Genomic DNA, 15,190 nt, shown 5'->3' on the forward strand with positions numbered 1-15,190 from the left:
GGCAACGAATTCCACAGGTTCAACATTCTCTGGCTAAAGAAATTCCTCCTCATCTATGTTCTGAAAGGACGCCCCTCTATCCTGAGGCTGTGTCCTCTAGTCCTCATCCCTATCACCATAGGAAGCATCCTCACCACGTCAAAAAGTGTCCATCACAGGTAAATCCCTCTCACCACTGAGTACATCTCTATGGAGTGCTGTCGTAGGACTCCCAACATCCAGCTAACCTGAGCTACCAATCTTCTCTGTCATTTCTTGCTCTCTTCTCTCTGCTGCTATCAGGAGCTTCAGGTCCCACACCACCAGGTTCAGGAACAGTTATTACCCGTCAACCATCAGGTCCCACATCACCAGGTTCAGGAACAGTTATTACCCCTCAACCATCAGATCCCACACCACCAGGTTCAGGAACAGTTATTACCCCTCAACCATCAGATCCCACACCACCAGGTTCAGGGACAGTTATTACCCCTCAACCATCAGGCTCCTGAACCAGAGGAGATAACTTCACTCAACTTCTCTCACCCCATCACTGAACTGTTCCAACAACCACTTTCAAGGATCTTTCATCTGATTTTATCGATATTTATGTTATTTCTTCTTTCCCTCTTTTTCTGTATTTGCAGTTTGTCTTTTGCACACTGCTTATTTGTCCTGCTGGGTGTGGTCTTTCATCAATCTGATTGTATTTCTTGTATTTACTGTGATTCCTGTGAGAAAGTGAATCTCAGGGCTGAATGTAGAGACATATATGTAGTTTAGTAGCATGCATGGCCAGCCCTGACTGGTGGAGGGTGTCAGGTCTCACTAAGCCTGCCCAAACATTGTTACTCTGCTCTCAAATCCTCTCTAAATAATGGCAATTTACCACTGGTATTCCTAACCCTTTGAATATCACCTGCGCCCAAGCTCTCACATTCTAACATATTCTGTTCCCCCCATACTCCGCACCACAATGGGCCACGCCGCCAGTTTCTCCCACTTGCTCCGTGTGGAAGGACAAAGTGACAGGTGAACCAGTGTGACTGCCCCGACTCCACGGACCTGTGCTGAGATTTAGGTGGGACTGGGGAGAAGGGGACAGGTGAACCAGTGTGAATGCCCGACTCCACGGACCTGTGCTGAGATTTAGGTGGGACTGGGGAGAAGGGGACAGGTGAACCAGTGTGAATGCCCCGACTCCACGGACCTGTGCTGAGATTTAGGTGGGACTGGGGAGAAGGGGACAGGTGAACCAGTGTGAATGCCCCGACTCCACGGACCTGTGCTGAGATTTAGGTGGGACTGGGGAGAAGGGGACAGGTGAACCAGTGTGAATGCCCCGACTCCACGGACCTGTGCTGAGATTTAGGTGGGACTGGGGAGAAGGGGACAGGTGAACCAGTGTGAATGCCCCGACTCCACGGACCTGTGCTGAGATTTAGGTGGGACTGGGGAGAAGGGGACAGGTGAACCAGTGTGAATGCCCCGACTCCACGGACCTGTGCTGAGATTTAGGTGGGACTGGGGAGAAGGGGACAGGTGAACCAGTGTGAATGCCCCGACTCTACAGACGTGTGCCGAGGTTTAGGTACAGCCCATGGTGGGACTGGGGAGAAGGGGACAGTGCCAGTTTTCCATATTTCACATTACCTCCGAGTCGGGATCGGCAGACGGAGCAGAGCCTTGTAGCGGAGAAGTTCCCGGTGGAGTTCCTGGAAGTGCTTGAACTTCCTCTTGACCTTCCAGCTGAACTCGCCGTGACTGAGCTCAATGGTGTAGATGTTTAGAATTGGGACCTGGGGAGGAAGAAGTAAGTTTGTTAGGAAGTCCACCTCAACTCCCAAGGATGGAGGAAGTCATGCTGGTTAACAGTCCAGCCCAGACAGAGAGCAGCAGGTTATGATTGGATAAATCCACTTTGTGCCAGTCATGTGAACATTGAACAGGTCAGACCCTTCAACAAACAACGTTGTGTTAACCTTTTAATCCACTCGAAGATCAATCTGACCTTCCTCTCGTGTAGCTCTCCATTTTCTATTGTCCATGTACCGATCTGAATGTCTCACAAGGGCCCCAACACACCTGGCTCTCACATCGCCTCTGGCAAGGTGTTTCATGCTCTGTGTAAAAAACCTACCTCTGACATCCCCTCTATACTTTCCTGCAATCATCTTAAAATTATAACCCCTTAGCCATTTCCACCATGGCAGGAAGTCTCTGGCTGCCCACTCCATCTGTGCCTATTATCATCTTGTACACTCCATCAGGTCACCTCTCATCCTCCTTCTCCACAAATCTACACTTTTAAAATAAAAATCAGGTGTGCATGGTGGTAAGCAGCCTCTGCTCAGCTCTGGCAACCCAGGATTGTAGACCATAGAACATAGAACTGTACAGCACAGTACAGGCCCCAAGGTTCATACTTTATACATTATAGTGGCCAAACAATCGATACTAGAGTGTACAATCATCACATCAATATTTGATTCTGCGCTTCGTGCTCCCTGGAGTACAAATCAATAGTAAATATTAAAAATTTAAATTATAAATCATAAATAGAAAATAGAAAAGGGAAAGTAAGGTAGTGCAAAAAACCGAGGGGCAGGTCCGCATATTTGGAGGGTACGGCCCAGATCCGGGTCAGGATCCGTTCAGCAGTCTTATCACAGTTGGAAAGAAGCTGCTCCCAAATCTGACCGTATGAGTCTTCAAGCTCCTGAGCCTTCTCCCGGAGGGAAGAGGGACAAAAAGTGTGTTGGCTGGGTGGATCGTGTCCTTGATTATCCTGGCAGCACTGCTCTGACAGCGTGCGGTGTAAACTGAGTCCAAGGATGGAAGGTTGGTTTGTGTGATGTGCTGGGCTGTGTTCACGATCTTCTGCAGCTTCTTCCAGTCTTGGACAGGACAACTTCCATACCAGGTTGTGATGCACCCTAGAAGAATGCTTTCTAGTAGTAGTCATAGTCATACTTTATTGATCCCAAGGGAAATTGGTTTTCGTTACAGTTGCACCAACCAAGAATAGAGTATAGATATAGCAATGTAAAACCATAAATAATTAAATAGTAATATGTAAATTATGCCAGGAAGTAAGTCCAGGACCAGCCTATTGGCTCAGTGTGTCTGAGCGACACTCACAACACGCTGGAGGAACTCAGCAGGTCGGGCAGCATCCGTGGAAAAGATCAGTCGACGTTTCGGGCCAGAACCCTTCATCAGGACTGTAGGGGGAAGGAGCAGAGGTCCTATAAAGAAGGTGGGGGGAGGGTGGGAAGGAGAAGGCATGACAGCACTGGCCACCACAGACCTGCAGAACATCCTCAGCATCGTCCGACAGATGCTAAGGGACCTCAGTCTCCTCAGGAAATAGAGACAGCTCTGACCCTTCTTGTAGACAGCCTCAGTGTTCTTTGACCAGTCCAGTTTATTGTCAATTTGTATCCCCAGGTATTTGTAATCCTCCACCATGTCCACACTGACCCCCTGGATGGAAACAGGGGTCACCGGTACCTTAGCTCTCCTCAGGTCTACCACCAGCTCCTTAGTCTTTTTCACATTAAGCTGCAGATAATTCTGATCACACCATGTGACAAAGTTTCCTACCGTAGCCCTGTACTCAGCCTCATCTCCCTTGCTGATGCATCCAATTTTTCCGGATGTAGTTTTTGCCCTTTACTTTCCTCCTATCAAATACTTATCTATTTCATAGAACAAAGAACATAAAGTGGAACATTACAGCAGTCTTGGCCCATGAAGTTGTACCAACATTTTAACCTACTCTGAAATCAATCTTATCCTTCCCACCCCCACACCCGTAGAATCATTTTCTATTATTCATGTGCCTCTCTAAGAGTTCCTTAAATGTCCCGATTTTTACCTGCTTCTACCAAATCCCTGGCAGGGTATCCCAAGCAACATGATGTGAAACCAACAGCACGGTCTGTACTTAGGCAAGCCAATGTTCAATTTATGGATCAAAAAGGCACACAGAATCAATTGCAACCTGGGAAGAAAACACAGAGGAGGAAAGTCATTCCTAAACCAGAAACATCGGAAAAATTGTGGAAGTGGGAGTCAGCTCCTGAAGCAACCACATGCCAGTCTAAGGTTACACGTGGACAGGATCCTGTGTCAATGAGAAAGACACTACTGACACTGATGCAAACATTTGATGCCAACTTTCCTAAAGAATCATTAAAGCTTCAGGAGGCAGGAAATAAAGCAATTACAGAATTACAAAATAGTATGCAGACCAATCTGGCAGCTCTGCAGAATGTTATGCAGTTTGGGCTCACTGATAAGCAAAATACTATTGTGTCAGGCCTATCGAACCTGCAGAGCACTGTAAAAACTGGTCTGGCAGACATCAAGAGTGAACTACAGATTGGAATGGCTGGACTTCAAGAAGTTTTAGTTTCTGGAATGGCTGATACCAAAGGCATTAAAATTGGTCTTGCGCAGGCCAATAATACTGTGAAACAAATGCGGCAGGGCTTACATTCAACCTGCGGAAGTGTGAGTGGGCCAGGCAGGAAACCCGGTACCTGGGGTATCAGTTGGGGAGAGGAGAAGTCCGGCCTCAGGTGGATAAAGTTGAGGCCATTCTGAACAGTCCCAGGCCCCGTACCAAGACCCAGGTCCGGTCTTTTCTTGGCCTAGTGGGGTGGTACTAATGGTTCATCCCTCACTTTTCAACCCTGGCAACCCCATTGACCAACCTCACCTGCAAGTTGGCCCGTAATCCTGTGGAACGGAGTGAGGAGTGTGAAAGTGCTTTCCAGGGCCTGAAGGAGGAATTATGCTCCTCCCCTGTGTTGCAGAGTCCTGACTTTGAACGCCGCCTCCTGGTGCAGGTGGATGCCTCAGGTGTAGACATCGGGGCAGTACTGGCTCAGGGAGAGCCAGGGGAGGAACATCCTGTGTTATATCTCAGCAGGAAACTCCTGCCCTGTGAAACCCGGTACTCCACAATCGAGAAGGAGTGTCTGGCAATCAAGTGGGTGTTGGACAGCCTCAGGTAATACCTTCTTGGGAGGGAGTTTGACCTCCAGACGGACCACAGAGCCCTGACCTGGATCCAGACAATGAAGGACCGGAATGCCAGGGTGACTAGGTGGTACCTGGAACTTCAACCTTTCAGGTTCTGTGCGCGGCACAAAGCAGGCAAGGAGAACATCACAGCGGACTTCCTGTCAAGACTGCCAAACATTGCCGCTGCAGGAGAGGAGGGTGGTAATGTGACGAAGGCTTGTCACTGATTACGAGTGGCTCATGGTGCACTCGGTAAACACTCAAATTGATAGTAAATATTAAGAATTTAAATTATAAATCATAAATAGAAAATAGAAAACTGGCAAGTAAGGTAGTGCAAAAAAACCGAGAGGCGGGTCCAGATATTCAGATATTTTACTGACATATGGAATGACAGTGTGGTACTCCCGCTGTACCAAGACAGATCACAAAGCGCCCAGTGGGTGATTAGGATGGTTCAGCACATCACTGGGACTCAGCTATCAGACCTGGAGCCAATCTACAACTCCCAATGCCTAGTTTGCGCTCATAACATCATTAAAATCCATCTTATATCCTGGACACTATCCTGTTCAATCTCCTGCCATCTGGTAGGAGATACAGGAACATCTTAGCCAAGACAGTAAGATGGAAAAACAGCTTCTTCCTGAGGCTTGTTGTGTAGCTGAATAATGCTACACCCCACTTGCCAATGGCCTTTGAGTGTTATGGACTATCAAAGTCACTTGTTCCATGTAAACATGGGAATTTTTAAAAAAACTCTGCATGGCTCCAGGACATTGATCTGACTTTCAGAGCACAACAGCCTATCATTTCCACATCCTTCGTATAATAAAGCGACCAGAGCTGAACACAATATTTCAAGTGTGGTCTAACCAGAGTTTTATAGACCTCCAGTATTGCTTCTTGAGCTCAGTCCTCCAACTAATAACGACCAATGTAGCATTCACTTTCATAACAATCCTATCAACTTGTAGAACAACTTTGAGGAACAGTCACAATGCGCTGGAGGAACTCAGCAGGTCAGTCAGCATCAGCTGAAAAGATCAGGGATAGAGAATGTAGAGGAGGCCGCACCGGGAGCACCGAATGCAATAGAGGACCCCAACAGATTTGCAAGTGAAGTGTTGCCTCACCTGGAAGGACTGTTTGGGGCACAACAGACAGGATCTCCCGGTAGCCACCCACTTTAACTCTGCTTCCCATTCCAATTCAGATATGTCCATACATGGCCTCCTCTTCTGCCATGATCAGGCTAAGCTCAGGTTGGAGGAGCAACACCTCATATACTGCCTAGGTAGTCTCCAGCCCTTTGGTATGAACATAGAATTCTCCAACTTCCGGTGATTCCCTCGCCCTCCCTTCCTCTATCCCTATTTCACATCACCTCCCTCATAGTTCCGCCTCCTTCTACTACTGCGCATTGTTCTCCTGCCAATCACCTCCCTGCATCAGCTTCTTCCCTCAGGCTGTGAGACGAATGAATACCCTGCTACTGCCGAGGTCTTGTCATAACTGTTTACTCTTTACAGTTCGCCTGTTCCGTACACTACATGCACTTTGAATTATATTTTATTAATTTATTTATGGCAATATTTTGTTTGATGTGATGTGTGTGATATATGTTGTGTGGGTGCACGATGGTCCAGAAGAACATTTGTTTGTATATATATATATTTGTTTGTATATATGTACAGTCAGATGACAATAAAATTGAACTATTTAGGGGGAGTTCAAAGGAGATGTGTGGGGCAAGCTTTTTTACGGAACGTGCTCCCGGGAGTGGTGAAAGGAGATATGGTAGAGGATTTTCAGACAGACTTGTGAACAGGTGGGAAATGGAGGGATATCAACCATGTGCAGGATGATGGAATTAGCTTCATTTGGCATTGTGGTTGGCAAAAATCTCGTGGGTGGTGAATCTGTGGAATTCTTTGCCACAGGTAACTGTGGAGGCCAAATCTTTGTGTATATTTAAGGCAGAGGCTGATAGATTTTCGATAGGTCAGGACATGAAGGGATACAGGGAGAAGGCAGGAGGTCAGGGCTCAGGGGAAAATTGGATCAGCCACGATGAAATGGCAGAGCTGACTTGATGGGCCAAATGGCCTGATTCTGCTACAAGATCTTACGGTCTTAAGGGCTGAATGGCCTGATCCTGTACTGTATTGATTTATATTTCATGTTCACTCAAGACAGGCTACATAAGTTTGGAGGCATAGAATAGCACAGAAACAGATCCTTCAGCCCATCTAGTCAATGCTGAGATGTTCTGGATATAAAGGAATATGTGAATAGGTGCTGAGGTAAAGTCTTGGTGAATGATAGACCAGGATCAACAGGCCAAATGGCCTCCTCCTCCCCCTCCTGGTTCCACTGGTCTGAAGCTGCCAACCTTTTCAATCAAGGTGTTCTGTGGAACCCAGGTTGAGAACACCCTAGTGACAAGGGTGATGACTCTGGGCCCAACCTCACTGGAGCTAAGAAGAATGAGAGGGGGAATCTCATTGAAACCTATTGAATATTGAAAGGTCTACATTGAGTGGATGTGGAGGGGGTGTTTCCTACTGTGGAGTCGAGGATTAGAGGGCACAGCCTCGGAATGGAGGGATGTCAATTTGGAACAGAGAACTTTCTTTAGCCAGAAAGTGGTGAATCATTGCCATGGAAGGCTGTGGTCAAATCATTGGGTATATTTAAAGTGGAGGTTGATAGGTTGTTGATTCATCCAGGTGTCAATAGTTGTGGGGAGAAGTCAGGAGAACGGGGTTGAGAGGGATCATAAATCAGCCATGAAGGAATGGTGGAGCGGACTGAATCGGCCAAATGGCCGAATTCTGTTCCTGTGTCTTATCATCTTATGGGCTCTCAGCATCTCTAGGCTGGGGGACAGTCGGCATCACTGCCCGGCAGGCTCGAGCACACAAGGCAGAGGGGCTCTCTGCAGGTATTCTTCTCACCTTCTTGGTGGAAGTGAAACGTTCCACATCCACCACATGAGCCTTGATGAACGAACCAGGGATGTAGACCTGGATCTCGGGCTCCTTGAAGCCTTTGGTCTTGTAGACTGCCGAGAACGGGATCTGGGCGCCATCTGAAACACAAGATGCAAACAATAGCTGTTGGTCAAGGTGGCAGTCAGCTGTGATTTCCATTGAGGCCTTTAGTTGTTTAAGTTATGAAGTTGTTTCGAAGATGTTGAGGACAACCTCTGCACTCCCCACTTACGTCTTAGGGTCAGGAAACACAGTCAAAGGGTCAAAGGCATAGACGTGTAGTGGTCAGCACAATCACTTTACAGTGCCAGTGATCAGTGTTCAGGGTTCAATTCCTGCCACTGTCTACAAGGAGTTTGTATGTTCTCCCCGTGACCATGTTGGTTTCCTCTGGGTCAGAATCAGAATTAGGTTTCATATTACTGACGTATGTCAAGAAATTTGTTGTTTTGTGGCGGCAGTATAATTGCAATACATAATAATAAAAAACTATAAATTACATTGAGAAATACATACAGTATATCTATAGACATTTATCTGTATATATCTATATATATGTATACACACTGTATATAGAAACATAGAAAACCTACAGCACAATACAGGCCTTTCAGCCCACATTGCTGTGCCGAACATGTACTTACTTTAGAAATTATCGAGGGTTACCTGTAGCCCTCTGTTTTTCTAAGCTCCATGCACCTATCCAGGAGTCTCTGAAAAGACCCTGTCGTATCTGCCTCCACCACTGTGGCCGGCAGCCCATTCCACGCACTCACCACTCTCTGTGTAAAAAACTTACCCCTGACATCTCCTCTGTGCCCTCTCGTGTTAGCCACTTTAGCCCTGGGAAAAAGCCTCTGACTATCCACATGATCAATGCCTCTCATCATCTTATACACCTCCATCAGGTCACCTCTCATCCTCTGTCACTCCAAAGAGAAAAGGCCAAGTTCATTCAACCTATTCTCATAAGGCATGCTCCCCAATCCAGGCAACATCTCTGTAAATCTCCTCTGCACCCTTTCTATCGTTTCCACATCCTTCCTATAGTGAGATGACCAAAACTAAGCACAGTACTCCAAGTGGGGTCTGACCAGGGTCCTATATAGCTGTAACATCACCTCTCGGTCTTGAACTCAATCCCTCGCATGATGAAGGCCAATGCACCGTATGCCTTCTTAACCACACAGTCAACCTGCTCAGCAGCTTTGAGTGTCCTATGGACACAGACCCCAAGATCCCTCTGATCCACCACACTGCCAAGAGTCTTACCATTAATATGATATTCTGTCATCATATTTAACCTACCAAAATGAACCACCTCACACTTATCTGGGTTGAACTCCATCTGCCACTTCTCAACCCAGTTTTGCATCCTATTGATGTCCCGCTTTAACCTCTGACAGCCCTCCACACTATCCACAACACCCCCAACCTCTGTGTCATCAGCAAATTTACTCACCCATCCCTCCACTTCCTCATCCAGGTCATTTATAAAAAATCACAAAGAGAAGGGGTCCCAGAACAGATCCCTGAGGCACACCACTGGTCACCATCTACAACCACTCTTTCCCTTCTGTGGGCAAGCCAGTTCTGGATCCACAAAGCAAGATCCCCTTGGATCCCATGCCTCCTTACTTTCTCAATAAGCCTTGCATGGGGTACGTTCTCAAATGCCTTGCTGAAATCCATGTACGCCTCATCTACTGCTCTACCTTTATCAATGTGTTTAGTTACATCCTCAAAAAATTCTATCAGCCTCGTAAGGCACGACCTGCCTTTGACAAAGACATGCTGACTATTCCTAATCATATTATGCCTCTCCAAATGTTCATAAATCCCGCCTCTCAGGATCTTCTCCATCAACTCACCAACCACTGAAGTAAGACTCACTGGTCTAAAATTTCCTGGGCTATCTCTACTCCATTTCTTGAATTAGCCAACAACATTTGCAACCTTCCAATCCTCTGCAGCCTTTCCTGTTCCCATTAATGATGCAATGATCATCGCCAGAGGTTCAGCAATTTCCTCCCTCGCCTCCCACAGTAGCCTGGGGTATACCTCGCCTGATCCCGGTGACTTATCCAACCTGATGATTTCCAAAAGCTCCAGCACATCCTCTTTCCTAATGTCTCTATGCCCAAGCTTTTCAATCCGCTGTAAGTCATCTCTATAATCGCCAAGATCCTTTTCCATAGTGAATACTGAAGCAAAGTCTTCATTAAGTTCCCCTGCTGTCCCCTCCAGTTCCATACACACTTTTCCACTGTCACACTTGATCGGTCCAATTCCCTCACATCTTATCCTCTTGCTCTTTACATACTTGTAGAATGCCTTAGGGTTTTCCTTAATCCTGCTTGCCAAGGCCTTCTCATGGCCCCTTCTGTCTCTCCTAATTTCATTCTTAAACACCTTCCTGTTAGCTCTATAATTTTCTAGATCTCTATCATTACCTAGTTTTTTTTTTCTTTTTGTAAGATTTTCTTTTCTTCTTGACTAGATTTTCAACAGCCTTTGTACACCACGGTTCCTGTACCCTGCTATCCCTTCCCTGTCTCATTGGAATGTACCTTTGCAGAACACCACACAAATATCCCTGAACATTTGCCACATTTCTGCTGTACATTTCCCTGAGAACATCTGTTCCCAATTTCTACTTTCAAGTTCCTGCCTAATAGCCTCATACTTCCCCTTACACCAATTAAACGCTTCCGAATTTGTCTGTTCCTATCCTTCTCCAATGCTATGGTAAAAAAGAAAGAATTGTGATCACTATCTCAAAACTGCTCTCCCACTGAGAGACCTGACACCTGACCAGGTTCATTTCTCAATACCAGATCAAGTACAGTCTCTCCTCTTGTAGGCTATCTACATATTGTGTCAGGAAACCTTCCTGAACACACCAACAAACTTCACCCCATCTAAACCTTTTGCTCGAGGGAGATACCAATCAATATTTGGCAAATTAAAATCTCCCACAACAACAACCCTCCTGTTATTATTGCATCTTTCCAGAATCTGCCTCCCTATCTGCTCTTCGATGGGTTACTATTTGGTGGTATATAAAAATCACCCAGTAGAGATATTGACCCCTTCATGTTCCTAACTTCCACCCACAGAGACTCAGTAGACAATCCCTCCGTGACTTCCTCCTTTTCTGCAGCCGTGACACTATCTCTGATCAACAGTGCCACGCCCCCACCTCTTTTGCCTCCCTTCCTGTCATACATCTGTCATGTGGGAGTTGGTTTACTGTGGCAGTCATCGACAGCAGCAGCTCTTTCCCATTGGCTCCCTTGTATGTTACTGCACCGGGGTCTGGTTTCAGGCACCTTGGGGTATTAAAATAGCGCATGCTAGAGGCTTGGTCTCTCTTTCCTTTTGTCTCCAGCCGTTTCTCTTCACACTGAGGTCATGGTCAGTGCTGAAGAGCCATTGGGAAAGCTTGCACCAGACTTGCACTCTCAGCCAAGAATCTGTTTGTTGAAAGTTTTGGAGTCTGTGGAATTTGGAGGCACTTAGGTCGAATCTTTTCCTCTCTGTAAATAAATGATCATCGTAGTCAGTGTTTTCTGTCTTGCTCACCAAACCCGTGAACCTGCTTCCACGTTACAATATTTGTAAAAGAAATTGAATCTGAGTGCAATATTTCACGACACATGCCGGTGATAATAAACCTGAGTCTTATTCTGATTCTGAATAGAGAGACATGAGCCAGTGATATCAAATCCGATTCTTATTCTGATTCTGAACAGAGAGAGACAAGCCAGTGATTTTAAACTGATTCTTATTCTGAATAGAGAGACACAAGCCAGTGATATTAGATCCGATTCTTATTCTGATTCTGAATAGAGAGACACAGGCCAGTGATATTAAATCCGATTCTTATTCTGATTCTGAACAGAGAGACACAAGCCAGTGATATTAAATCCGATTCTTATTCTGATTCTGAATAGAGAGACACAAGCCAGTGATATTAAATCTGATTCTTATTCTGATTCTGAACAGAGAGACACAAGCCAGTGATTTTAATCTAATTCTTATTCTGAATAGAGAGACACAAGCCAGTGATATTAGATCCGATTCTTATTCTGATTCTGAATAGAGAGACACAGGCCAGTGATATTAAATCCGATTCTTATTCTGATTCTGAACAGAGAGACACAAGCCAGTGATATTAAATCCGATTCTTATTCTGATTCTGAATAGAGAGACACAAGCCAGTGATATTAAATCTGATTCTTATTCTGATTCTGAACAGAGAGACACAAGCCAGTGATTTTAATCTAATTCTTATTCTGAACAGAGAGACACAAGCCAGTGATATTAAATCTGATCCTTATCCTGATTCTGAATAGAGAGACACATGCCAGTGATATTCAACCTGATTATGATTGTGAGATGAGAGATGAGAGGTTTGGAGGGTTTTGTTTTCGTGATAGCAGTGAGGAGCTAGTAGACAGGTTGGGGTTTCAGAACAGGGATGTGCGGGAGTTAGGCTCTGTTCCACGCTCAAAGGCCAGCAGTCCCCATGGGCGGACACAGTGCACTGAACAAACACCACTGAGGAACGGGGACGGGGCAGGTGACCCACCACTCCTCCCAGGTCAGAGGTGATCGAATCAGAGGACCATGCAGGCGGGAGGCATGAGGGCTGGTGACCACTAGTCTGCGAGTCCTAACAGCAAAATCACTTCCCTCAGAATAGAAGGATGCTCCTTTGGAACAGAGATGAGAGGGAATTTCTTTAGCCAGAGGATGGTGAATCAATGAAATTCATTGCCACAGACAGCTGTGGAGGCTAAGTCAATGAGTATATTTAAGGCAGAGGCTGATAGGCTCTTGATTCAAAGGGTGTCAAACTTTACAGGGAGAAGGCAGGAGAATGGGGTCATGAAGGTAATAAATCAGCCGAAATGGAATGGCAGAGGAGACTCGATGGGTCGAATGGGCTAATTCTCTTCCTGTGTCATAGTCATAAAAACTTGTCTTGCTTACCATCCATAAATATACAGAGCATTGTCAGCAACAGGTTAAACAATAACAGAATGCAGAACAAAGTTCTCCTCTACTACTGTAAAGATGGCCTCCTCTGCTGTAAAGATGAAGCCACACTCAGGTTGGAGGAACAACACCTTATATTCCGTCTGGGTAGCCTCCAACCTGATGGCATGAACATTGACTTCTCTAACTTCTGCTAATGCCCCACCTCCCCCTTGTACCCCATCCGTTATTTATTTTTATACACACATTCTTTTTCTCTCTCTCGTTTTTCTCCCTCTGTCCCTCTCACTATACCCCTTGCCCATCCTCTGGGTTTTCCCCTCTCCTCCCCCTTTTCTTTCTCCCTAGGCCTCCCGTCCCATGATCCTCTCGTATCCCCTTTGCCTATCACCAGTCCAGCTCTTGGCTCCATCCCTCCCCCTCCTGTCTTCTCCCATCATTTTGGATCTCCCCCTCCCCCTCCAACTTTCAAATCCCTTACTCACTCTTCCTTCAGTTAGTCCTGACGAAGGGTCTCGGCCTGAAACGTCGACTGTACCTCTTCCTAGAGATGCTGCCTGGCCTGCTGCGTTCACCAGCAACTTTGATGTGTGTTGCAGAATAAAGTGTTACAGCTACAGAGAAAGTGCAGTGCAGGCAGGCGTAAGGAGCAAGGTCATAACAAGGTGGATTGTGAGGTCAAGAGTCCATCTTATCATACTAGGGAATTATTTAATAGTCTTAAATACTCTGTTGTATGAGAGGCATACATAGAAGAGACAGAGAGCTTCTTTCTCCCAAGGTTGAAATGTCTGATACCAGAGGGCATGCGTTTAACGCGCGAGGGGGTAATTTCAAAGGAGACGTGAAGGGCAAGTTTTTTTTTAAAACACAGAGAGGGGTGGGTGCCTGGAATGTGCTGCCTGGGGTGGTGATAGAGGCTGAAACATTAGGGACATTTAGGAGATATTTAGGTAGGCTCATGAATGTGAGGAAAATGGAAGGATATGGACATTGTGTAGTCGGAAGAGATTAGCTTAGTTAGTTATTTGATTACTAATTTAACTTGTTCAGTACATCACTGTGGACCGAAGGGCCTGTTCCTGTACTGTACTGTTCTACGTTCAATGGCCTGTGATTTATAACAGACGAGTGGAAGGAAAGTCGTGGGAAAGGATTGTCTGAAACTTGGATCCAATTCCAGTCCCTGTACTTTTGGGAAGATAGCGAGGCATTGGAAAAGGTGTAGAAATGGATTACGCAACGATCCCGAGGACAAGGGACCTCAGTTCTGTGAAGTTGGTCCCTTACAGCTTGAGTCGGGATTTGGATCAGCTGGAAGAATGGGCAGGATGAAAAGGCAGATGGAATTTAATGCAGACAAGTGCGAAGGTGTTGCACTTTGGGAGGACCAAGAAGTGTAACTCTCACATGGTGAGTGTTTGGACACTGAGGAGTGCAGTAGAACAGAGGGATCTGGGAATACAGATCCATAATTCCTTGAAAGTGGTGTCACGGTTATATAGGTCGAAAGGAGAGCTTTTGGCATATTGGCCTTCATAAATCAAGGCCAATATTGGGATGTCGACTACAGGACTTGGGATGGAATATTGAAATTGTGTACAACATTGTTAAGGCCTAATTTGGAGTACTGTGTGTGGTTTTGGTCACCTACCGACAGGAAAAGTATCAGTAAGATTGAAAGAATGCAGAGAAAACTTACGAGGATGTTGCCCGGACTCGAGCACCTGAGTGACAGGGAAAGGTTGAATAGGTTCAGACTTTCTTCCCTGGAGCGCAGAAAATTGAATGGAGGTTTGATAGAGCTATACAAAATTATGACAGGGTAAATGCAGGCAGGCTTTTTCCGCTGAGGTTGGGGCAGACTAGAACTAGAGGTCATGGGTTAAGGGTGAAAGGTGAAAAGTTTAAGGGAAACACGAGGGGGTACTTCTTCACTCGGAGAGTGGTGTGAGTGAGGAACGAGCTGCCAGCACGTGATGAATGTGGGTTTGATGTCAGCATTTAAGAGAAGTTTGGATTGGTACATGGATGGGAGGGGTATGGTCTGGTTGTGAGTCCAGGGTGGGGCTAGGCGTATTAATTTGGCAAGGACTAGACAGGCCGAAGGGCCTCTTTGGGTGCTGTAGTGCTCTATGACTCTATGGAAGCAGGTTCAATCGGCACTCCCGAAGGGG

The 15,190-nt window shown here is 46.1% G+C and overlaps 1 protein-coding gene across 3 annotated transcripts in view; it reads right to left on the reverse strand.

Annotated features, from left to right (window-relative positions):
* LOC134345106 (phospholipase D1-like) overlaps positions 1-15,190 on the reverse strand; it is a 265,323-nt gene that overhangs the window by 159,676 nt on the left and 90,457 nt on the right. For all 3 annotated transcript variants that reach the window (XM_063045276.1, XM_063045277.1, XM_063045275.1), the window contains exons 3-4: positions 7,974-8,107; positions 1,633-1,778 (exon numbers count right to left, since the gene is read on the reverse strand). In XM_063045276.1, the coding sequence (XP_062901346.1) occupies positions 1,633-1,778; positions 7,974-8,107 (280 nt within the window). The remainder of the gene's footprint in view (positions 1-1,632; positions 1,779-7,973; positions 8,108-15,190) is intronic.

Source organism: Mobula hypostoma, chromosome 4 (assembly GCF_963921235.1).
Source record: "Mobula hypostoma chromosome 4, sMobHyp1.1, whole genome shotgun sequence".
NCBI lineage: Eukaryota > Metazoa > Chordata > Chondrichthyes > Myliobatiformes > Myliobatidae > Mobula > Mobula hypostoma.